This window comes from Anolis carolinensis, unplaced genomic scaffold (assembly GCF_035594765.1).
Source record: "Anolis carolinensis isolate JA03-04 unplaced genomic scaffold, rAnoCar3.1.pri scaffold_7, whole genome shotgun sequence".
NCBI classification, from domain to species: Eukaryota; Metazoa; Chordata; class Lepidosauria; order Squamata; family Dactyloidae; genus Anolis; species Anolis carolinensis.
In genome coordinates, this window is record NW_026943818.1 from 1,081,965 (window position 1) to 1,109,634 (window position 27,670).

General features: G+C 38.0%; 2 protein-coding genes across 12 annotated transcripts in view; one reads left to right on the plus strand and one right to left on the minus strand.

Moving 5' to 3' along the window:
* The window catches only part of dennd1a (DENN domain containing 1A), a 203,359-nt gene extending 192,497 nt beyond the window's left edge, over nt 1-10,862 (minus strand). For 9 of the 11 annotated variants that reach the window (XM_062959484.1, XM_062959489.1, XM_062959485.1 and 6 more), the window contains exon 1: nt 10,705-10,861. In XM_062959484.1, the coding sequence (XP_062815554.1) occupies nt 10,705-10,721 (17 nt within the window). In that variant the 5' untranslated portion in view covers nt 10,722-10,861. Of the gene's footprint in view, nt 1-10,704 lie in introns of all 11 variants that reach the window. The other 2 variants (XM_062959488.1, XM_062959482.1) reach the window with 1 other exon arrangement.
* Nucleotides 10,863-11,983: 1,121 nt separating this feature from the next.
* The window catches only part of lhx2 (LIM homeobox 2), a 166,114-nt gene continuing 150,427 nt past the window's right edge, over nt 11,984-27,670 (plus strand). The window contains exon 1 of the mRNA XM_062959497.1: nt 11,984-12,064. The gene's annotated coding sequence lies outside the window, so the exon portion shown is untranslated. The remainder of the gene's footprint in view (nt 12,065-27,670) is intronic.

Below are 27,670 nucleotides of genomic sequence, written 5' to 3' on the forward strand. Positions count from 1 at the left end.
TGTCAAACCCGAGGGGTTGTATACTTCAATAATAATAATAATAATAATAATAATAATAATAATAATAATAATAATAACTCCCACTATTCCTAACACTTCACTTTCGCTTCACTTTATTTCTTAATTAGTCGCTCTCCACCAGAGTGCTCCGAGCGACTTACAATTTAAAATATCATTCCACAATAGAAAACATTCATCATAAAAACATTCAACATAAAAACATTCAACCTAAAAACATTCAACAGTGACTATTTGGCAAATTAGATCTGATTTACTTAAATGCACAACCAAACAGCCAAGTCTTGAGCACTTTTCCAAAAGGTTGCAACTCCGACATTGCTCTAACATATGGAGGCAATGAGTTCCACAGGATTGGAGCATCGGCCAAAAAGGCTCTACGCCTTGTAGCTTCCTAGGGCCCGGTACGTATAGGAGATTTTCCTGAGAGGATCAAGGTGACCACTGATGGAAGAAAGGAATGAGGCGGTCCCTAAGATATCATAGTCCTTGGCCATTTCGAGCTCTAAATGTCAGGATCAGTATCTTGTAAGAGATCCGATGTTCTATTGGTAGCCAATGCAGTTGTTTCAGAATCGGTGTCATATGGGATCTTATAGATGATCCCGCTAGCAGCCTGGCTGCCGCATTTTGGACCATTTGGATCTTATGGGTTTTTGTCTTCGGAAGGCCGGCGTATAAGGCATTACAATAATCCAACCTAGTGGTGACTGTTGTATGGATTACCGTTGCCAATGCTTCTGTCGAGAGGTAGGATGCCAATTTCCTTGCCTGGCGAAGATAAACAAAGGCCTGCTTACTTATGGCAGTGATCTGGGCCTCCATGGTCAGCGATGAGTCCAACACAACCTCAAGGCTTTTCACAGTTGCAGATGGAACCAGAACTTCCCCATCAAAGTCAGGCAGTGACTGGGTTAACTCTGGTGGCTGGCCGGGCCAGAGTATCTCCGTTTTCGCGGGATTCACTTTTAGTCTACTCGCTCGCAGCCAACTCATCACTGCTTCCAAACACAGCTTAAAGTTCTCAGGAATCGTGGTTGTCCCAGGTTCGAGACGCAAGAGTAGCTGGGTATCATCTGCATACTGGCAGCACTCTAGGCCAAAGCTCCGCCAGCTGAAGGGGAAAAAGAAAGGGCCTGAGGCTGTTACGAATGCTGGGAGTTGAAGTCCAAAACGCCTGGAGAGAAGGCCCATGCCTGGTCTAGATCAAGATTTCAGCAGGGATCCCATCAGGTCCACTGGCTTTGTTATTTGACCTCTCTTGTCGTGGCTTCTCTTCTGCTTTGGTCAAACTTCACCTGGAATAATAAACTTGTGTCATGACAATTTAAGAGGGATCTCAACAAGCTGGAAGGTGCCCAGAGGAGGAGGACTAAAAGGATCTAGAGCTGGGGATGCTTAGCTTGGAGACGAGGATATTGAGAGCAGACATGGGAGCCCTTGAATTCTTAAACACAAGGGACTGCACATGCTAGAGTATGTGCACAGCTTTTAAGAGAACGCGTGGGTAGATGCACAGAGTCACCAGGCAATTGGAACTTCTCCAATCCGAAGCGTTGAGGGGTGCCACAACGCCGATTTCGGTCTCCCTCGGCCGTATGTTTGGGCAACGTTTGAGAACCCCGGCAGGACGGGAATCCAGAGAAGGCAGATTCCTCCGCAATAAGCACCCCGGATCAGTGTTCGTTCCAACCCTGCTTATTGCTTTCCACTGAGACGCTATTTAGAACCTTCCTGGGTGACAGCTGGAGCGGAAAAAAATTAGGTCAATTTCACTACCATTGCCCGAAAAAGAAGCAGACTCTGGTTAGTCAGCAAGAAGACTGAAATGGGAGAAAAGAGAGAGGAAAAAAGAGACAGGGAGGGAAGAAGGAAGGATCTACTCTCCATCCTGCCCATATTTGATGCTCTGGGGCCAATATACAATATAATATACAATATATAATAATATAATATATTGTAAATACATATAATATTGATAATAATATTATAATGTAATACAATGTAATACTAGTAATACAATATATGTGCAAAATTAGGTCCGAGTTAACAACAAAACCCCTGGGCCAAAGCACACCAAATTTGGCCACAATATTCATCCATTTCCAAGGAGTGATCTTGCAGCTTCTAAGCCTGGCTGCTTCATACCTAGGGGACTCCATTGTTGGCCAACTTGAATACCATTGAATAGCCTTGCAGCTTCAAAGCCTGGCTGCTTCATACCTAGGGGACTCCATTGTTGGCCAACTTGAATACCACTGAATAGCCTTGCAGCTTCAAAGCCTGGCTGCTTCATACCTAAGGGACTCCATTGTTGGCCAACTTGAATACCACTGAATAGCCTTGTAGCTTCAAAGCCTGGCTGCTTCATACCTAGGGGACTCCATTGTTGGCCAACTTGAATACCATTGAATAGCCTTGCAGCTTCAAAGCCTGGCTGCTTCATACCTAAGGGAATCCTTTCTAGGCCACCTCGAATGCCACGAAGAAAACTCCACTTAGGACTACACCACAGCAACACGTGGCCGGGCACAGCTAGTCCATACATATATATATATATATATATATATATATATATATATATATATAGTGAGATATTACTAATAATATAACAGTATTAATATTAATATTAATAATTATTATTAACTATTAATATTTATTACAATATTACAAGAATAGTTCAATATTGCAATATAGCATGCTAATACTGTGCTATGCTAATAATATAATATATTGTCCGTGCATATAATTTGTAAGCCGCCCTGAGTCCCCTTCGCGGTGAGAAGGGCAGGATATGAACGTAGTAAATAAATGAACGAATAAATAAATATTTGATTCCACGAATATGGTCGAAAAGAAGCCAAGATCAGGCTGTGTCAAAGTACGAGCTTAGGACAAGACTCTTTGTACCAGACTGGAAAAACAGTATTTCGCATTCCTAGGCAGCTGGCTCTCGGTTGTCGTTTTATTACGGGCAGCTGGCTCTCGGTTGTTGTGTTTGGGGCACAACCAAACCTCCGTAAGGCTGCGTGGAGGCCTCACACAGTCCCACAGGCACCCACTGGCTGGAATTTCAGCACTTCCGCTACGGCCACAAACCTAAATTGGGCCAGTTTCTCCATTACACACACACAGAGTTGTGTGTTTAGTTGTGGCAACAGCTAAGGCTGATTTTTAATACACGTTGTCCCTCTGTGGCCAGGAAAACTGTCGAGTCCCCTATCTATTTTTAATAGCCTTGACAACGAGCCTTCCTCAGGCACCAGGGTTCTGGATTTCACCTTCACTTAAGCCTACTGTATGCAGCGTCAAATCTCAATAGTTATAGTTGAGCAATCAGCTCACAGCAAGCAGAGGCCCATAACACTTTTTGTTAGGATTTTCTGGGTGTTTGAAGAGCTACCCAAAATAGCAGACCATCCAAAATATGCAAAACAGGATACTTATAGTTGAGCATTCAGCTCACAGCAAGCAGAGCGTGAAGTGTCATGTGGCTGTAAAGAATTTAGAGCTTAGGGGGCAAAACATGCACATTTTTAGGATACTGGGCCCATAACACTTTTTGTTAGGATTTTCTGGGTGTTTGAAGAGCTACCCAAAATAGCAGACCATCCAAAATATGCAAAACAGGATACTTATAGTTGAGCATTCAGCTCACAGCAAGCAGAGCATGAAGTGTCATGTGGCTGTAAAGAATTTAGAGCTTAGGGGGCAAAACATGCACATTTTTAGGATGCTGGGCCTATAACACTTTTTGTTAGGATTTTCTGGGTGTTTGAAGAACTACCCAAAATAGCAGAGCATCCAAAATACGCAAAACAGGATACTTATAGTTGGGCATTCAGCTCACAGAAAGCAGAGCGTGAAGTGCCGTGTGGCTGTAAAGAATTTAGAGCTTAGGAGGCAAAACATGCAAATTTTTAGGATACTGGGCCCATAACACTTTTTGTTAGGATTTTCTGGGTGTTTGAAGAGCTACCCAAAATAGCAGAGCATCCAAAATACGCAAAACAGGATACTTATAGTTGGGCATTCAGCTCACAGAAAGCAGAGCGTGAAGTGCCGTGTGGCTGTAAAGAATTTAGAGCTTAGGAGGCAAAACATGCAAATTTTTAGGATACTGGGCCCATAACACTTTTTGTTAGGATTTTCTGGGTGTTTGAAGAGCTACCCAAAATAGCAGACCATCCAAAATATGCAAAACAGGATACTTATAGTTGAGCAAGCAGTTGAGCTCACAGCAAGCAGAGCATGAAGTGTCATGTGGCTGTAAAGAATTTAGAGCTTAGGGGGCAAAACATGCACATTTTTAGGATGCTGGGCCTATAACACTTTTTGTTAGGATTTTCTGGGTGTTTGAAGAACTACCCAAAATAGCAGAGCATCCAAAATACGCAAAACAGGATACTTATAGTTGGGCATTCAGCTCACAGAAAGCAGAGCGTGAAGTGCCGTGTGGCTGTAAAGAATTTAGAGCTTAGGAGGCAAAACATGCAAATTTTTAGGATACTGGGCCCATAACACTTTTTGTTAGGATTTTCTGGGTGTTTGAAGAACTACCCAAAATAGCAAAGCATCCAAAATACGCAAAACAGGATACTTATAGTTGAGCATTCAGCTCACAGCAAGCAGAGCGTGAAGTGTTGTGTGGCTGTAAAGAATTTAGAATTTAGGAGGCAAAACATGCAAATTTTTAGGATACTAGGCCCATAACACTTTTTGTTAGGATTTTCTGGGTGTTTGAAGAGCTACCCAAAATAGCAGAGCATCCAAAATATGCAAAACAGGATACTTATAGTTGAGCATTCAGCTCACAACAAGCAGAGTGTGAAGTGCCATGTGGCTGTAAAGAATTTAGAGCTTAGGAGGCAAAACATGCACATTTTTAGGATACTGGGACCATAATACTTTTTGTTTGGATTTTCTGGGTGTTTGAAGAGCTACCCAAAATAGCAAAGCATCCAAAATACGCAAAACAGGATACTTATAGTTGAGCATTCAGCTCAATGCAAGCAGAGCGTGAAGTGTCATGTGGCTGTAAGGAATGTTGAGCTTAGGAGGCAAACATGCAGAGTTCTGTATTTAAAATCACACAAGGTTTATTTTATTATTAAAAGGGTTATTACTCAATTTTCACTAAACTAGGCAGCCCATCCCAGTTGTTCTTTTTTGCAGAAGTCTGATATGGCCTCCTAACCATCCTTGCTCAATCCTTATTGGGGCTGCTGGGAAAAAAGATTAACCAGTTCACGACATAGAACTCAGAGGGTTCTTTACACACACAATCAAGAACATTGTTGTGTCTCTCCGCACATTTGGGGGAAAGAAGCTACGCAACACACAATGAAACCACCCGAAATGAGAAGCCGGCTCACAAGTGGCCGCAGAGTAGGAAATATGACTCCACAGGCGACAAAATGTAAAAACAAGCTCAGTCCCAAACAGGAATCTTCTTGTATAAACATTAAAATCGCAAGACAATTTACAAACACGTTAAGTGAAAGAGCCTTCGTATTTCCTTCCTTCCCTCTGTGAGTCAGCAGCCAGGACTTTTGCCAGAAAAATAGGATCTTGGAAACTCAAGCTGAAATCTTAACCCACATCAGTTTTTGAGAAACAAGTGCAGGGGAATGTATTTATGCATGGTTCAAACCTTATATTACATTACATTATATTATTATTATTGGAGGAAGCCTTTCCCTTATTATATTATTATTATTATTGGAGGAATCCTTTCTATTATTATTATGTTAATACCATTATATTATATTATTATTGAAGAAAGCCTTCACATTATTATTAGTATTATATTCCATTATTATATTATATTATTATTATATTACATTATTGTTGTTGGAGGAAGCCTTTCTATTATTATTATATTGATATCATTATATTATATTATTATTACTGGAGGAAGCCTTTCTATTATTGTAATCTTATTTTTATATTGATATCATTATATTATATTTTTTATTATTATTATTGGAGGAAGCCTTTCTATTATTATATTATCATTATATGATATCATTATATTATTATTATTATTATTATTATTATTATTATTATTATTATTAGATTGATATCATTATATTATATTATTATTGGAGTAAGCCTATTATATTACTATTATTATTAGATTGATATCATTACATTATATAATATTATATCATTATTATAGGAGGAAGCCTTTCTATTATTGTATTATTATTAGTAATATATTCATATCATTATATCAATATATATCATTATATTACATATTATTATCATTATTATTATTATTATTATTATTATTATTGGAGGATGCCTTTCTATTATTATTATTATTATTATTATTATTATTATTATTATTATATCGATATCATTATATTATATAACATTATTATTATTATTATTATTATTATTATTATTGGAGGAAGCCTTTCCATTATTATTATTATTATTATTATTATATTGATATCACTATATTATATTCTATTATTCTATTATTATTATATTGATATCATTATATTATATTCTGTTATTTTTATTTTTTATTGTAGGCTGTTAGGAATGGTGGGAGTTGCTATATAACATTATATTATATTACAGTAGAGTCTCACTTATCCAACAGAAACAGGCTGGCAGAACGTTGGTTAAGCAAAAATGTTGGATAATAAGGAGGGATTAAGGAAAAGCCTATTCAACATCAAATTACATTATGATTTTACAAATTAAGCACCAAAACATCATGTTATACAACACGTTTCACAGAAAAAGTATTTCAGTACACAGTAATGCTATGTAGTAATTACTGTATTTACAAATTTAGCACCAAAATACCATGATATATTGAAAACGTTGACTACAAAAATGCGTTGGATAATCCAGAATGTTGGATAAGCGAGGGTTGGATGAGACTCTACTGTATATTATTATTGGAGGAAGCCTTTCCATTATTATTACTATTATTATTATATTGATATCATTATATTATATGATTATTGGAGGAAGCCTTTCCATTACTATTATTATTATATTGATATCATTATATTATATTATATTATTATTGGAGGAAGCCTTTCCATTATTATTATTATTATTATTAGATATCATTATATTATATTATTCTATTATTATTATTGTAGGCTGTTAGGAATGGTGGGAGTTGGTATATAACATTATATTATTATTATTATTATTGGAGGAAGTCTTTCCATTATTATTATTATATTGATATCATTACATTATATTACATTACATTATTATTATTATTATTAGAGGCAGCCTTTCCATTATTATTATTATTATTGTTATTATATTGATATCATTATATATATTATATAACATTATATTATTATTACTATTGGAGGAAGCCCTACCATTATTATTATTATATTGATATCATTATATTCTATTATTCTATTATTATTATTATTGTAGGCTGTTAGGAATGGTGGGAGTTGGAAGATAACATTATATTATTATTATTATTGGAGGAAGTCTTTCCATTATTATTACTATTATTATTATATTGATATCATTATATTATATTATTATTGGAGGAAGACTTTCCATTATTATTATTACTATTATTATTATATTGATAACATTATATTATATGATTATTGGAGGAAGCCTTTCCATTATTATTACTATTATTATTATATTGATATCATTATATTATATTATACTATTATTGGAGGAAGCCTTTCCATTATTATTATTACTATTATTATTATATTGATACCATTATATTATATTCTATTATTCTATTATTATTATTATAATGATTGTAGGCTGTGAGGAATGGTGGGAGTTGGTATATAACATTATATTATTATTGGAGGAAGCCTTTCCATTATTATTATTATATTGATATCATTACATTATATTACATTACATTATTATTATTATTATTATTAGAGGAAGCCTTTCCATTATTATTATTATTATTATTATTATTATTATTATTATTATTATATTGATATCATTATATATACTATATAACATTATATTATTATTACTATTGGAGGAAGCCTTTCCATTAGTATTAGTATTATTATATTGATAGGCTTATATTATATTATATTATTATTGGAGGAAGCCTTTCAATTATTATTATTATTATTATTATTATTATTATATTGATATGCTTATATTATATTATATTATTCTATTATTGTTATTATTATGATTGTAGGCTGTGAGGAATGGCGGGACTCTACTGTATTACTACTATTATATTGATATCATTATATTATATAACATTATATTATTATTACTGGAGAAAGCCTTTCCATTATCATTATTATTATATTGATAGGCTTGTATTATAGTATATTATAATTATTATTGGAGAAAGTCATTCCATTATTATTATATTGATAAGCTTATATTATATTATATTATTCTATTATGATGATGATGATGATTATAGGCTGTGAGGAATGGCGGGACTCTACTGTATTACTACTATTATATTGATATCATTATATTATATAACATTATATTATTATTATTATTGGAGGAAGCCTTTCCATTATCATTATTATTATTATTATTATATTGATAGGTGTATATTATATTATATTACTAGCTGTGCCCGGCCACGCATTGCTGTGGCAAAGTAGTGGTGGTATTGGTTAAAAATTGTTGTGTAATTTTTATTTGACGTTATTTGTAATTTTTTATAAATTTTATTGTAAGTTATCTTTTTATTATATTTTATTATTTTCTTGTATTATTTTTAGTTATTTTCTGTTATAGTATTTTATTGTATTTTTAGTGTTTTTTATTATTTTTATTGGGTTGCTAGGAGACCAAGTTGGAGGAGCTTAGCCTTCTAACTGGCAGCAATTGGATAAAAGCAATTATTCCTCTCTCTCTAATTAGGACTTTATTTTTCTTTTCTTTTTGTTGTATCAACCTAGAGCCGTGGATGATGGGTTGTGTTGTCAAATTTCGAGGTTGGGGGGCCTGTCGTTTTGTTGTTGTGTGGGTCGCCGTGATGCCATCACTCTTTTATATATATAGATAATTATTATTGGAGAAAGTCTTTCCATTATTATTATATTGATATGCTTATATTATATTATAATTATTATTGGAGAAAGTCTTTCCATTATTATTATTATATTGAATACTTATATTATATTATAATTATTATTGGAGAAAGTCTTTCCATTATTATTATTATATTGATATGCTTATATTATATTATAATTATTATTGGAGAAAGTCTTTCCATTATTATTATATTGATAGGCTTATATTATATTATAATAATTATTGGAGAAAGTCTTTCCATTATTATTATATTGATAGGCTTATATTATATTATAATTATTATTGGAGAAAGTCTTTCCATTATTATTATATTGATAGGCTTATATTATATTATAATTATTATTGGAGAAAGTCTTTCCATTATTATTATATTGATAGGCTTATATTATATTATAATTATTATTGGAGAAAGTCTTTCCATTATTATTATATTGATATGCTTATATTATATTATAATTATTATTGGAGAAAGTCTTTCCATTATTATTATATTGATATGCTTATATTATATTATAATTATTATTGGAGAAAGTCTTTCCATTATTATTATTATATTGAATACTTATATTATATTATAATTATTATTGGAGAAAGTCTTTCCATTATTATTATTATATTGATATGCTTATATTATATTATAATTATTATTGGAGAAAGTCTTTCCATTATTATTATATTGATAGGCTTATATTATATTATAATAATTATTGGAGAAAGTCTTTCCATTATTATTATATTGATAGGCTTATATTATATTATAATTATTATTGGAGAAAGTCTTTCCATTATTATTATATTGATATGCTTATATTATATTACAGTAGAGTCTCACTTATCCAACGTTCTGGATTATCCAACGCATTTTTGTAGTCAATGTTTTCAATATATCGTGATAATTTCGTGCTAAATTCATAAATACAGTAATTCCAACATAACATTACTGTGCACTGAACTACTTTTTCTGTCAACTTCGTTGTATAACATGATGTTTTGGTGCTTAATTTGTAAAATCATAACCTAATTAGATGTTTAATAGGCTTTTCCTTAATCCCTCCTTATTATCCAACATATTCGCTTATCCAACGTTCTGCCGGCCCGTTTATGTTGGATAAGTGAGACTCTACTGTATAATTATTATTGGAGAAAGTCTTTCCATTATTATTATATTGATATGCTTATATTATATTATAATTATTATTGGAGAAAGTCTTTCCATTATTATTATATTGATATGCTTATATTATATTATATTATTCTATTATTATTATTATTATTATAATGATTGTAGGCTGTGAGGAATGGCGGGACTCTACTGTATTACTACTATTATCATTATACTATAATCATTATATTATATAACATTATATTGATATGCTTATATTATATTGATATGCTTATATTATATTCTATTATTCTATTATTATAATAATAATGATTGTAGGCTGTGAGGAATGGCGGGCGTTGGAGCCCCAAACCCCTGAAGGGAGGGCCCAGGTTGGCCCAGGCCTGTCCTCTGGTTCCAGGGGGAAGATTCCAGTCAGGGCCATTCCTGCGGAGGCCGAGAGCCCGAGGCGCAGAAGGTGTGACACGCATCTCCCCGACCCCCGTGTCGCCCCCGCGGCCCCTTCGCGTTCTCACCTGACGCGGGTCCCCATGTCGCCCGGCCTGCCTCCGAGGGGCCACTTCCGGCTCCGCGCCGCTCACGCCATCCCCTCCGTCCAAGCGGGCGAGCGAGCGGGCGGCGAAGGCGGGGGAAGCGGACTAGCGGCGGGCCGGAAGTGCCCCGCGAGGCTTGCTGGGAAATGGAGTCCCGCCGCAGAGTCGCCTGGCCGGAAGCCGCTCCAGAGGGACGTTGTCATAGCAACGCCTCAGACTAGGCCTCGCCTCCCGCCCGACAAGGCCTGAGAGAAGAAGAAACCATAAAAATTATTATTATAAACATGGATATAATTAATAATAACAATTGTGTTGTCGAAGGCTTCCATGGCCTGAATCACTGTGAGTTGTATGGCCATGTTCCGGAAGCATTCTCTCCTGACGTTTCGCCTGCATCTATGACAGGCAGAGGTAAACGGGCCAGCAGAACGCTGGATAAGCCAATATGTTGGATATTGAGGAGGGATTAAGGAAAAGCCTATTAAACATCAAATTAGGTTATGATTTTACAAATGAAGCACCAAAACATCGTGTTATACAACAAATTTGACAGAAAAAGTAGTACAGTAGAGTCTCACTTATCCAACATAAACGGGCCGGCAGAACGCTGGATAAGCCAATATATTGGATAACAAGGAGAGATTAAGGAGAAGCCTATTAAACACCAAGTTAGGTTATGATTTTACAAATTAAGCACCAAAACATCATGTTAGACAACAAATTTGACAGAAAAAGTAGTTCAATACGCAGTAATGCTACGTAGTAATTACTGTATTTACGAATTTAGCACCAAAATATCACGATGTATTGAAAACATTGACTACAAAAATGCGTTGGATAATCCAGAACGTTGGATAAGTGAATGTTGGATTAGTGAGACTCTACTGTATATACTCAAGTATAAGCCTAGTTTTTCTGCCTTCTTTTTAAGACTGAAAAAGCCCGCCTCAGCTTATACTCGGATGAGGGTCCTGGTTGGCTTATATTTGGGTCGGCTTATACTCGAGAATATATGGTACATTTATTATTTTTCTCTATTATTGTTGCTACTATTACGTTTATTATTTTTCTCTATTATTGTTGCTACTTTTACATTTATTTTACTCTATTTTATTTTTATTATTAATACATTTATTATTTCACTCTATATTATTATTATTATTGCATTTATTATTTTACTCTATTTATTATTACTTGTATTATTTTCCTGTATTTATTGTTATTACATATATTATTTTACTATATTATTATTAACAGGATACATAAGCACATTGACATTGAAGAAGATGAGAATAATGATTTGATCAGAGTTGGACAGTCTTATCTTAAATTAGAGCTTTATGTAAGTATTCAAAAACATTTAACCTACTGATGCCTCAATTAATGTAATTTTATTGGTATCTATTTTTATTTCTGAAATTTACCACCCTCGGCTTATACTGGGGTCAATGATTTCCCAGTTTTTTGTGGTAAAATTAGGTGCCTCGGCTTATATTCGGGTCGGCTTATACTCGAGTATATACGGTAATTCAATATGCAGTAATGCTAAGTAGTAATTTCTGTATTTGCGAATTTAGCACCAAAATATCACGATGTATTGAAAACATTGACTACAAAAATGCGTTGGATAATCCAGAACGTTGGATAAGCAAGACTCTACTGTAATTGGAAACTAGGCATGTGGGATTTATCTATCTGTGGAACTCTTTATCTGTTTGAGGCATATATTGAACGTTGCTGTTGGCCAGCTTGATTAGCACTGAATGGCCTTGCAGCTTCGAAGCCTGGCTGCTCTTCCTGCCTGGGCGGAATCCTGGCTCGGAAGGTGTGATAATAGTAATAGATAACAAATAAAATAAATAAAAATATATTAAATGAATGATAATAAATAGTATTGGATAACAAATAAAATAAATAAATAAATATAAAATAAATGATAATAAATAGCAATAGATAACAAATGAAATAAATAAAATATATAAAATAAATAATGATAATGAATAGTAATAATAGCAATAGATAACAAATAAAATAAATAAAATATATATAAAATAAATAATAACAAAAAGTAATAGATAAATAAAATAAATAAAATATATAAAATAAATAATGATAATGAATGGTAATAATAGCAATAGATAACAAATAAAATAAATAAAAATATATAAAATAAATAAGGATAATGAATAGTAATAGATAACAAATAAAATAAATAAAAATATATAAAATAAATAATGATAATGAATGGTAATAATAGCAATAGATAACAAATAAAATAAATAAATATATATATAATAAATAATGATAATGAATGGTAATAATAGCAATAGATAACAAATAAAATAAATAAAAATATATAAAATAAATAATGATAATAAATATTAATAAATAATAGTAATAGATAAATAAAATCAATAATAATAAATGAAAATAATAATAATAATAATAATAATAATAATAATAATAATAATAATAAATTAAACGCCTTTGAGTTATAAAATACACACAAACACATTCATTTCTGGGTTGCTGTGAGTTTTCCACACTGTCTGGCCATGTTTGAGAAGCACCCTCTCCTGACATTTCACCCACAGGCTTCTTCAGAGGTTGTGAGTTCTGTTGGAAACGAGGCTAGTGGGGTTCATATCTCTCTCTCTGGAATGATTTCCCGGGAGGGAGACGTCTGTTTGAGGCAAGTGTGAATGCATGGGTCCAGTTTCGATTCTAAAATCGAAACGCTTCGGATACGGCTTCCAACTTGCAAAACTTCCGATTTTGTTACGAATTCCGACTCTTCCGAATTTTTCGCGCACTCCTAGCAGTTACAAAGCATATTTCCAATTCGTAAGGCAAGACGCAAATTGAAAAATGTTGCAACGGCAAACAGCCTGCCTGGAGGATGAGAGGAAAGGGAAGATTGGCAGCTGAACCCGGTGCTCACTTTGCTGATCCGCCTGCCTGTCAACCAGGAGGAAGCCCAGCCTTCCCGGCTGCCGGAAGATCTGCCGCTTGGCCCTGTCTCTCCTGCCTTTGTCGTCCTGCTCTGCCTTGAGTTTTTTTGCCATAGGAGAGAAAGAGTTGCACGGTGCAACGCTGAACGCTGTCTCCCCCCCACTTTGCAAAATGTGCCATCTGCCTCTTTTGGAAGGAATTTAGGGATGGAGGGAGGCCCAGATCCTCCTCCTCCTCCCTGTCACGAAGCCTGGGAAATACCCGGGCATCTTGTCTCTCGTCGTGAATGACAGTCATCTTGCAAAGGACTCGATTCTGTTTGGGTTCCGCCGGCTTCCAAACACAGGCTTTGACAGTTGGATCTAGTCGAGTCACAGCTGTCGGGTTTTGCACAGTCCCAATTGCTCGGCGTCCTTGCACTGAATGCTATACAAACACACACTTATTATAATAATAATAATAATAATAATAATAATAATAATAATAATAATAATAATAATTAGAGCTGACAGCTGGCACAACAAAACACTGCATGGAAAGTTCCTTGACAAAATTGAAGGAAAAGCTGACAAGGAGAAGACCTGGCTCTGGCTCACGAATGGGACCCTGAAGAAGGAGACAGAAGGCCTGATCCTTGCAGCCCAGGAGCAAGACATCAGGACAAAGGCAATTAATAATAATAATAATAATAATAATAATAATAATAATAATAATAATAGAAGACCTGGCTCTGGCTCACGAATGGGACCCTGAAGAAGGAGACAGAAGGCCTGATCCTTGCAGCCCAGGAGCAAGACATCAGGACAAAGGCAATTAATAATAATAATAATAATAATAATAATAATAATAATAATAATAATAATAGAAGACCTGGCTCTGGCTCACGAATGGGACCCTGAAGAAGGAGACAGAAGGCCTGATCCTTGCAGCCCAGGAGCAAGACATCAGGACAAAGGCAATTAATAATAATAATAATAATAATAATAATAATAATAATAATAATAGAAGACCTGGCTCTGGCTCACGAATGGGACCCTGAAGAAGGAGACAGAAGGCCTGATCCTTGCAGCCCAGGAGCAAGACATCAGGACAAAGGCAATTAATAATAATAATAATAATAATAATAATAATAGAAGACCTGGCTCTGGCTCACGAATGGGACCCTGAAGAAGGAGACAGAAGGCCTGATCCTTGCAGCCCAGGAGCAAGCCATCAGAACAAATGCAATTAATAATAATAATAATAATAATAATAATAATAATAATAATAAGCCCAGGAGCAAGACATCAGGACAAAGGCAATTCAGGCCAAGATCGAAAAATCAGCTGATGACCCAAAATGCAGACTGTGCAAGGAAACCGACGAAACCATTGATCATATCCTCAGCTGCTGTAAGAAAATTGCACAGACAGACTACAAACAGAGGCACAACTATGTGGCCCAAATGATTCATTGGAACTTATGCCTCAAGTACCACCTCCCAGCAGCAAAGAACTGGTGGGATCACAAACCTGCAAAAGTATTGGAAAACGAGCACGCAAAGATACTGTGGGACTTCCGAATCCAGACTGACAAAGTTCTGGAACACAACACACCAGACATCACAGTTGTGGAAAAGAACAAGGTTTGGATCATTGATGTCGCCATCCCAGGTGACAGTCGCATTGATGAAAGACAACAGGAAAAACTCAGCCGCTATCAGGACCTCAAGATTGAACTTCAAAGACTCTGGCAGAAACCAGTACAGGTGGTCCCAGTGGTGATGGGCACACTGGGTGCTGTGCCAAAAGATCTCAGCCGGCATTTGGAAACAATAGACATTGACAAAATCACCATCTGCCAACTGCAAAAGGCCACCCGACTGGGATCTGCAGCATCATCCGAAAATACATCACACAGTCCTAGACACTTGGGAAGTGTTCGACTTGTGGTTTTGCGAAACGAAATCCAGCATATCTATCTTGTTTGCTGTGCCATACAACGTCGTTGTGTTGATAATAATAATAATAATCCTTTATTTTTCTATCCCGCCTCCATCTCCCCACAGGGACTCGGGACGGCTAACACGGAAGAACAAGTAATGAGAAAAGTAAAATACATGTAAAAACAACATCTTCAAACAGATAAAAACACATAAAAACCAAAGTAATACAATATAATAACAATAAGATAATAAGACGAGAACATAAAAGAACCACCATTTAGTAACAAAGTGAATAAAATAGGATACATATGTTATACATATACAGTAGAGTCTAACTTTTCCAACTTTTCTGGATTATCCAACACATTTTTGTAGTCAATGTTTTCAATACATTGTGATATTTTGGTGCTAAATTCGTAAATACAGTAATTACTATGTAGCATTACTGCATATTGAACTACTTTTTCTGTCAAGTTTGTTGTATAACATGATGTTTTGGTGCTCAATTTGTAAAATCATAACCTAATTTGACGTTTAATAGGCTTTTCCTTAATCCCTCCTTATTATCCAACATATTTGCTTATCCAACATGCTGCCGGCACATTTATGTTGGATAAGTGAGACTCTACTGTAATAACAAAAAGATAATAAGACGATAACATAAAAGAACCACCATTTAGTAACAAAGTGAATAAAATGGGATACATGTTTTATACATATACAGTAGAGTCTCACATATCCAACATCCGCTTATCCAACATTCTGGATTATCCAACGCAGTCTGCCTTTTAGTAGTCAATGTTTTCGTAGTCAATGTTGTGATATTTTGGTGCTAAATTCGTAAAAACAGCAATTACTACATAGCATTACTGTGTACTGAACTACTTTTTCTGTGAAATGTGTTGTATAACATGATGTTTTGGTGCTTAATTTGTAAAATCATAATGTAATTTGATGTTTAATAGGCTTTTCCTTAATCCCTCCTTATTATCCAACATTTTTCCTTATCCAATGTGCTGCCGGCCCATTTATGTTGGATAAGTGAGATTCTACTGTATTAGGGGTGTGCAAATCTTCGTTTTTGAATCGTAAGTCATATCTAATTCGTAAGTTTTATATATACGAACGGATATTAAGAAACAGGGGCCGCCCATGCAAAAACTTCAACAACAACAACAACAATAATAATAAAGATTTGGATCATTGATGTTGCCATCCCAGGTGACAGTCGCATTGACGAAAAACAACAGGAAAAACTCAGCCGCTGTCAGGACCTAAAGGTTGAACTTCAAAGACTCTTGCAGAAACCAGTGCAGGTGGTCCCAGTGGTGATGGGCACACTGGGGGCCATGGCAAAAGATCTCAGCCGGCATTTGGAAACAATAGACATTGACAAAATCACGATCTGCCAACTGCAAAAGGCCACCCTGCTGGGATCTGCGCGCATCATCCGAAAATACATCACACAGTCCTAGACACTTGGGAAGTGTTCGACCTGTGATTTTGTGATACGAAATCCAGCATATCTATCTTGTTTGCTGTGTCATGCAATAAAATAATAATAATAATAACAATACATCACACAGTCCTAGACACTTGGGAAGTGTTTCACACAACAACAACAACAACAACAACAACAACAACAATAATAATAATACATCACACAGTCCTAGACACTTGGGAAGTGTTTCACACAATAATAATAATAATAATAATAATAATAATAATAATAATAATAATAATAATAATAATAATACATCACACAGTCCTAGACACTTGGGAAGTGTTTGACTTGTGGTTTTGTGATACGAAATCCAGCATATCTATCTTGTTTGCTGTGTCATAATAAAATAATAATAATAATAATAATACATCACACAGTCCTAGACACTTGGGAAGTGTTCGACTTGTGGTTTTGTGATACGAAATCCAGCATATCTATCTTGTTTGCTGTGTCATAATAAAATAATAATAATAATAATAATAATAATAATAATAATAATAATAATAATACATCACACAGTCCTAGACACTTGGGAAGTGTTCGACTTGTGATTTTGTGATACAAAATCCAGCATATCTATCTTGTTTGCTGTGTCGTAATATTATAATAATAATAATAATAATAATAATAATAATAATAATAATAATAATAATAATGTGAGCAAACCCAGGGGCCATCCAGTCCAACCCATTTATTCTATGCGCGTCGGAAACATGCGCATTGAGCTATGCACATCGGAAACATGAGCAATCACAAAGTTATAGAATCATAGAATCATAGAATAGTAGAGTTGGAAGAGACCACATGGGCCATCCAGTCCAACCCCCTGCTAAGAAGCAGGAAATCGCATTCAAAGCACCCCAGTAAGAACTGGTGGAGACTCAAGAGAGCAATGGAAATAAAGAAGGATGTGGGGGGTGACAACAAGATCTAAAGGAGCTGCGACAAGGAACGTGGTCAATGAGATCTATGTGGCAAAACGAAGGAAGATGGGCATGGAGCATGCACATAAGACATGCACATAAGACTCGACGGGACGAACCAATGTTTAAGTGATTCGGCCAACTGGCCTGTCCTTGGGGCAGGAGTGCTTATGCGCCTCTGTGGCAAAGAAGCCGATTAGCTGGAGATGTCTCGCTCTTTTAATGGAGTTGAGCCCTTGAGCACCGCACAAAAGGAGGCTCTCGGGGACCTTCCAAGCAGAAAAGCATAATGTGGGGATTAAGGATGGGGTGAAGCCTCAGGAGGGGCCGGAGCCGCCGGGAGGGGATTCGTCCTGCGTCTGAGCGCCTGAAGCAAGAAAGACAGAGAGAGAGAAAATCACAAAACCTTTTCCAAGGAGCAACCTGTCCCAAACACATTCTTCCCCAGGACGGGAGGCAGAGAATTCCCGGCTTGCGAAACATCCAAAAGTCGTACGTCAATGTTTAGAATCTTACGCTTTTTACGTGGCCACCCCTCTCGTTTCTTAATAGAGCTTCATATTTACGAATCTAACGAATGACATCCAAAAAATGAATTATATATAAAAAGGAGTGATGCACATGTTCACAGGTACATCTTCAGGTGTATGAGGAGTGATGTTATGGGAGGGAATTGATGCTTAACCTCTCCTTTTTACAGCCAGGAGATGTACATGTTCACAGGTGTATGAGGAGCGATGTTATGGGTGGGAATCAATGCTCAACCTGTCCCTTTTACAGCCAGGAGATGTACATGTCCACAGGTACATCTTCAGGTGTACGAGGAGCGATGTTATGGGAGGGAATCGATGCTCAACCTGTCCCTGTTACAGCCAGGAGATGTACATGTTCACAGGTGTATGAGGAGCGATGTTATGGGTGGGAATCAATGCTCAACCTGTCCCTTTTACAGCCAGGAGATGTACATGTCCACAGGTACATCTTCAGGTGTACGAGGAGCGATGTTATGGGAGGGAATCGATGCTCAACCTGTCCCTGTTACAGCCAAGAGATGTACATGTTCACAGGTGTACAAGGTGTCAGAGCGCGTTTTGGATAAGCACACATGCAGCAGAAGATCCACGTAGAAGCACTGGCACCAGTAACGAGGCTTGAGGCTTCAGCTATCTATAAAAAGGTTTACTGGTGAACGGAAAACTCTCACAAGATGATATACATACAGACAGAGTGCAGAGAGCAGATAACCAGAGAGAGAATACAGGAAGCAGAAGGCTATATATAAACACCTCTGCTGTATGCTGCAATACTCAGTTAACTCTTTACACACTTGCATAGTGGACAGCAGACAGTGCATGATGCAATCCCCAGCTCACATTGCATCACTATAACACAATTACATTTAAACAAAACTCTATATACAATCATTCCCACTTCAACACAAGGAGCGATGTTATGGATGGGAATTGATGCTCAACCTGTCCCTTTTACAGCCAGGAGATGTACATGTCCGCAGGTGTACAAGGAGCGATGTTATGGGAGGGAATCGATGCTCAACCTGGCCTTTTTACAGCCAGGAGATGTACATGTCCGCAGGTGTACGAGGAGCAATGTTATGGGAGGTAATCGATGCTCAACCTGTCCCTTTTACAGCCAGGAGATGTACATGTCCGCAGGTGTACAAGGAGCGATGTTATGGGAGGGAATCGATGCTCAACCTGGCCTTTTTACAGCCAGGAGATGTACATGTTCACAGGTGTACGAGGAGCAATGTTATGGGAGGAAATCGATGCTCAACCTGTCCTTTTTACAGCCAGGAGATGTACATGTCCGCAGGTGTACAAGGAGCGATGTTATGGATGGGAATTGATGTTCAACCTGTCCTTTTTACAGCCAGGAGATGTACATGTTCACAGGTGTACAAGGAGCGATGTTATGGATGGGAACTGATGCTCAACCTGTCCCTTTTACAGCCAGGAGATGTACATGTTCACAGGTACATCTTCAGGTGTACGAGGAGCGATGTTGTGGGAGTGAATCAATGCTCAACCTTCCCTTTTACAGCCAGGAGATGTACATGTCCACAGGTGTACAAGGAGTGATGTTATGGATGGGAATTGATGCTCAACCTGTCCTTTTTACACCCAGGAGATGTACATGTCCGCAGGTGTACAAGGAGCGATGTTATGGGAGGGAATCGATGCTCAACCTGGCCTTTTTACAGCCAGGAGATGTACATGTCCGCAGGTGTACGAGGAGCAATGTTATGGGAGGTAATCGATGCTCAACCTGTCCCTTTTACAGCCAGGAGATGTACATGTCCGCAGGTGTACAAGGAGCGATGTTATGGGAGGGAATCGATGCTCAACCTGGCCTTTTTACAGCCAGGAGATGTACATGTTCACAGGTGTACGAGGAGCAATGTTATGGGAGGAAATCGATGCTCAACCTGTCCTTTTTACAGCCAGGAGATGTACATGTCCGCAGGTGTACAAGGAGCGATGTTATGGATGGGAATTGATGTTCAACCTGTCCCTTTTACAGCCAGGAGATGTACATGTTCACAGGTGTACAAGGAGCGATGTTATGGATGGGAACTGATGCTCAACCTGTCCCTTTTACAGCCAGGAGATGTACATGTTCACAGGTACATCTTCAGGTGTACGAGGAGCGATGTTGTGGGAGTGAATCAATGCTCAACCTTCCCTTTTACAGCCAGGAGATGTACATGTCCACAGGTGTACAAGGAGTGATGTTATGGATGGGAATTGATGCTCAACCTGTCCTTTTTACACCCAGGAGATGTACATGTCCGCAGGTGTACAAGGAGCGATGTTATGGGAGGAAATCGATGCTCAACCTGTCCTTTTTACACCCAGGAGATGTACATGTTCACAGGTGTACAAGGAGCGATGTTATGGATGGGAATTGATGCTCAACCTGTCCTTTTTACACCCAGGAGATGTACATGTTCACAGGTGTACAAGGAGCGATGTTATGGATGGGAATTGATGCTCAACCTGTCCTTTTTACACCCAGGAGATGTACATGTTCACAGGTGTACAAGGAGCGATGTTATGGATGGGAATTGATGCTCAACCTGTCCTTTTTACAGCCAGGAGATGTACATGTTCACAGGTACATCTTCAGGTGTACGAGGAGTGATGTTATGGGAGGGAATCGATGCTCAACCTGTCCCTTTTACAGCCAGGAGATGTACATGTTCACAGGTGTACAAGGAGCGATGTTATGGATGGGAATTGATGCTCAACCTGTCCTTTTTACAGCCAGGAGATGTACATGTTCACAGGTACATCTTCAGGTGTACGAGGAGTGATGTTATGGGAGGGAATCGATGCTCAACCTTCCCTTTTACAGCCGGGAGATGTTTATTTCCCTTGAAGTACTGGAAGCACCGCTCGCCGCATGACCTTTGCGTGCCCCATTCACAAAGGAATAAGAAATAACCATTCTTATCTCTCGGGCCGGGATTTATACGGAGAGCGATAACTCAGGCTCATAAAAACACAAGCCGGGCCCTCCCGAAAGGAAAGGCGCACGCGATGATTGACCTGAAACGAACCCTCCGCCGGAAGATTTACATATGGGAGGCAATATTCGAGGGTCGCTGCCTCTCCGGCTTGTCTAAGGAGCCCTTTATGAGGAACCGGAGGCCTTGATTTATCCCCACGACCGTCTCTTCCCAGGCTCTAAATGCTCGATAACTTCTCTGCGATGGAATACACCCGTGCGGACAATGCGGGTCATCTGAATTATTATGTGAGACAATGGCTGCGGCAATTATAAGAAAACAACAATAACAATGTGGTTATATACTCAAGCTTGCTCACTGCAACATCCACACTTGCTTCAAACAGGCAAGGGTTCCTTCTCCCACCCTGGACATCATTCCACAGAGGGAGCCTCCAGGCTACAGCAGCTAGGCTACCTATATGGGGATACCCTCGCTGATTGACTTTGCAAACTTCATGGCTACTCAATGCTCATCAATCATCCACACTTGCTTCAAACAGGAAAGGGTTCTTTTTCCCACCCTGGACATTATTCCACAGAGGAAGCCTCCAGGCTACAGCAGCCAGGCTACCTATATGGGGATACTCTCGCTGGTTGACTTTGCAAACTTCATGGCTACTCAATGCTCATCAATCATCCACACTTGCTTCAAACAGGAAAGGGTTCTTTTTCCCACCCTGGACATTATTCCACAGAGGGAGCCTCCAGGCTACAGCAGCTAGGCTACGTATATGGGGATACCCTCGCTGATTGACTTTGCAAACTTCATGGCTACTCAATGCTCATCAATCATCCACACTTGCTTCAAACAGGAAAGGGTTCTTTTTCCCACCCTGGACATTATTCCACAGAGGGAGCCTCCAGGCTACAGCAGCTAGGCTACGTATATGGGGATACCCTCGCTGATTGACTTTGCAAACTTCATGGCTACTCAATGCTCATCAATCATCCACACTTGCTTCAAACAGGCAAGGGTTCTTTTTCCCACCCTGGACATCATTCCACAGAGGGAGTCTCCAGGCTACAGCAGCCAGGCTACCTATATGAGGATACACTCACTGATTGACTTTGCAAACTTCATGGCTACTCAATGCTATTCGCACTTGCTTCAGACAGGCAAGTGTTCTTTAACCCACCCTGGACATTATTCCACAGAGGAAGCCTCCAGGCTACAGCAGCTAGGCTACCTATATGGGGATACCCTTGCTGATTGACTTTGCAAACTTCATGGCTACTCAATTCTAATCAATCATCCACACTTGCTTCAAACAGGCAAGGGTTCTTTCTCCCACCCTGGACATCACTCCAGGCTACAGCAGCCAGGCTACCTATATGGGGATACCCTCGCTGATTGACTTTGCAAACTTCATGGCTACTCAATGCTCATCAAGCTTGCTCATTGCAACATCCATACTTGCTTCAAACAGGCAAGGGTTCTTCCGCCCATCCTGGACATCATTCCACAGGTATATTACGCTCCACTTACCTCTATGCAGATACCCTCACTGATTGACTTTGCAAACTTCATGGCTACTCAATGATATTTGCACTTGCTTCAAACAGGCAAGTGTTCCTTCTCCCACCCTGGACATCATTTCCACAGAGGGAGCCTCCAGGCTATAGCAGCCAGGCTACCTATATGGGGATACCCTCGCTGGTTGACTTTGCAAACTTCATGGCTACACAATGCTAATCAAGCTTGCTAATGGCAACATCCACCCTGGCTTCAAACAGACAAGGGTCCTTTCTCCCACCCTGGACATCATTTCCACAGAGGGAGCCTCCAGGCTACAGCAGCCAGGCTACCTATATGGGGATACCCTCGCTGGTTGACTTTGCAAACTTCATGGCTACACAATGCTAATCAAGCTTTCTAATGGCAACATCCACACTGGCTTCAAACAGGCAAGGGTCCTTTCTCCCACCCTGGACATCATTCCACAGAGGGAGCCTCCAGGCTACAGCAGCCAGGCTACCTATATGGGGATACCCTCGCTGATTGACTTTGCAAACTTCATGGCTACTCAATGCTTTAATTGCATCAAACAGACATTATTCCACAGGTATATATACACTCCACTTGCCTCATTTCCAGCAGACCTCTGAACAAACTTCAGAGGATGCCGGCCACAGATGCAGGTGAAACGTCAGGAGAGAATGCTACTGGAACATGGCCATACAGCCTGAAAAATGCACAGCAACCCATGATAGCTTTTGACAAATCATCACCACCACCACCACCACCACCATCATCATCATCATCATCATCATCATCTTCCTCCTCCTCCTCCTCCTGTTCCATCTTCTTTCTGTCTTCCCTTCTTCCTTCCTTTGGGCTCCGGTCTTGTGCTGATTCTCCCCTTCCTTGGCCAGAAGCCAGACCATTGTCACCGAAGGCAAGGAGGGTCCGGCCGGGGAGACCCCCAAAGTCTCCCTTTAATGAGCGTGCCTCTGTCCTGACAGGTCCATGATTGGTGCCGGGCCGCTTCAAGTCAAAACTGATTAGTTACACTGCGGCCGGGACGAAGATGTAATGATTTTATTGTTGATCTTCAATTTATTTTGATTAACGCCGCCGTTTGTTGCCTCGCCGACGCAATTAAGGGGCCGGGCCGGCGCCGCGACGCCGAAATTAAGATGAATCAGTGACGGATTATGGCAACAAATAAATCACCGTTAAGAGGAAAAAAACGAGAGAGGAAGAAAGTCGCTGCAAAAGGAAGAGGAAAGCCATGTTCTGAAGCACAGGCCGGATGGCCATCTGTCGGGAGTGTTTTGATGGTGTCTTCTTGCCGGGAAGAACGGGTTGGACTAGATAGCCCATGACCTTTTCTGGGCAATCATTCAGAGGAGACACACCACCCTTAGCCGAAATATAGTTATGTGTTTTTAATGTAATTTTTTATCCTGTATTGTTGTTTTAATTGATATATTGCATTACTGTTTGATCTGTTTTATATTGTGATTGTATTATGTTGCTTATATTTTGTCCTTGTGTTGTTTGGGCCTCTGCCCCATGTAAGCCGCCCCGAGTCCCCGCAGGGAGATGGTGGCGGGGTATAAATAAAGTTTTATTATTATTATTATTATTATTATTATTATTATTATTATTATTAATAATTTTTATTGGTTTATAAGTGTAGATACAGCGAAAGCGAGGAAAAGAAAATTGGTGGGGCTAGTACAAAGAGGTGGAGAGGGGAAAGTAGGTGAAGAGACATAAGGAGAAAAACAGGATAAAGAGAGAGAGAGAGAGAGAGAAAAGAAAGGAAAAAAAGAAAAAATATAAAAAATATAAAAAATTTAAAAAATAAGTATTATTATTATTATTATTATTATTATTATATTTAGGGGTAATCAGCATACCCATGTCACCGTATCCCATACCTACACTTGGTCTCTCTGATATTTTATATATTATAATAATAATAAGTCTTAATTTCATATATATATATATCATGTGTGTATATGATATATATATATATATATATCATGTATGTATATGATTAATATATATATACATATATATATAAAGACTTATTTTATATATTATTGTAATTATTATATATATACACACACATACAGTAGAGTCTCACTTATCCAAGCTAAACGGGCCGGCAGAAGCTTGGATAAGTGAATATCTTGGATAATAAGGAGGGATTAAGGAAAAGCCTATTAAACATCAAATTAGGTTATGATTTTACAAATTAAGCACCAAAACATCATGTTATATAACAAATTTGACAGAAAAGGCAGTTCAATACGCAGTAATGCTATGTAGTAATTACTGTATTTACAAATTTAGCACCAAAATATCACGATATATGGAAAACATTGACTGCAAAAAATGCCTTGGATAATCCAGAAACTTGGATAAGTGAGTGTTGGATAAGTGAAACTCTACTGTATATGAAATTAAGACTTATTTTATATATTATTGTAATTATTATATATATACACACACATATATGAAATTAAGACTTATTTTATACATTATTATTATTATTATATATATACACACACATATGAAATTAAGACTTATTTTATACATTATTATAATTATTACATGTATACACACATATATGAAATTAAGACTTATTTTATATATTACTAGCTGTGCCCGGCCACGCGTTGCTGTGGCAAAGTGGTGGTGGTATTGGTTAAAAATTGTTGTGTAATTTTTATTTGACTTTATTTGCATTTTTTATTAATTTTATTGTAAGTTATATTTTTATGGATTATATTTTATTATTTTCTTGTATTATTTTTAGTTATTTTCTGTTATTTTAGTATTTTATTTTATTTATTTTTTTAGTGTTTTTTATTATTTTTTATTGGGTTGCTAGGAGACCAAGTTGGAGGAGCTTAGCCTTCTAACTGGCAGCAATTGGATAAAAGCAATTATTCCTCTCTCTCTAATTAGGACTTTATTTTTCTTTTCTTTTTGTTGTATCAACCTAGAGGCGTGGATGATGGGTTGTGTTGTCAAATTTCAAGGTTGGGGGGCCTGTAGTTTTGTTGTTTTGTGGGTCACTGTGATGCCATCACTCTTTTATATATATAGATTGTAATTATTATATATATACACACACATATGAAATTAAGACTTATTTTATACATTATTATAATTTTTTTATGTATACACACATATATGAAATTAAGATTTATTTTATATATTATTTTAATTATTATATATATATACACACACATATATGAAATTAGGACTTATTTTATACATTATTATAATTATTATATGTATACACACCTATATTAAGACTTATTTATATATTATTGTAATTGTATATATGTATAGCCCCGGTGGCGCAGAGTGTTAAAGTGCTGATCTGCTGAACTTGCAGACTGAAAGGTTGCAGGTTTGAACCTGGGGAGTGGAGTGAGCACCTGCTGCTAGCTCTAGCTTCTGCCAGTCTAGTTGTTCGAAAAAATGCCAATGTGAGTAGATCAATAGATACTGCTCTGGCAGGAAGATAACGGCGCTCCATGCAGTCATGCCAGTGGCCACATGACCTTGGAGGTGTCTATGGACAACGCCGGCTCTTGGGCTTAGAAATGGAGATGAGCACCAACCCCCAGAGTGTGAGTAGATCAATAGGTACTGCTCCAGCAGGAAGGTAACGGCACTCCATGCAGTCATGCCTATGGCCACATGACCTTGGAGGTGTCTACGGACAACGCCGGCTCTTTGGCTTAGAAATGGAGATGACCACCAACCCCCAGAGTGTGAGTAGATCAATAGGTACTGCTCCAGCAGGAAGGTAACGGCACTCCATGCAGTCATGCCTATGGCCACATGACCTTGGAGGTGTCTACGGACAACGCCGGCTCTTCGGCTTAGAAATGGAGATGAGCACCAACCCCCAGAGTGTGAGTAGATCAATAGGTACTGCTCCAGCAGGAAGGTAACGGCACTCCATGCAGTCATGCCTATGGCCACATGACCTTGGAGGTGTCTACGGACAACGCCGGCTCTTTGGCTTAGAAATGGAGATGACCACCAACCCCCAGAGTGTGAGTAGATCAATAGGTACTGCTCCAGCAGGAAGGTAACGGCACTCCATGCAGTCATGCCTATGGCCACATGACCTTGGAGGTGTCTACGGACAACGCCGGCTCTTCGGCTTAGAAATGGAGATGACCACCAACCCCCAGAGTGTGAGTAGATCAATAGGTACTGCTCCAGCAGGAAGGTAACGGCACTCCATGCAGTCATGCCTATGGCCACATGACCTTGGAGGTGTCTACGGACAACGCCGGCTCTTTGGCTTAGAAATGGAGATGACCACCAACCCCCAGAGTGTGAGTAGATCAATAGGTACTGCTCCAGCAGGAAGGTAACGGCACTCCATGCAGTCATGCCTATGGCCACATGACCTTGGAGGTGTCTACGGACAACGCCGGCTCTTCGGCTTAGAAATGGAGATGAGCACCAATCCCCTGGACTTAATGTCAGGAGAAAACCTTTACCTATATATGTATATACACACATATATGAAATTAACTTATTTTATATTTGATATAATTATACAGTAGAGTCTCACTTATCCAAGCTAAACGGGCCGGTAGAAGCTTGGATAAGCGAATATCTTGGATAAT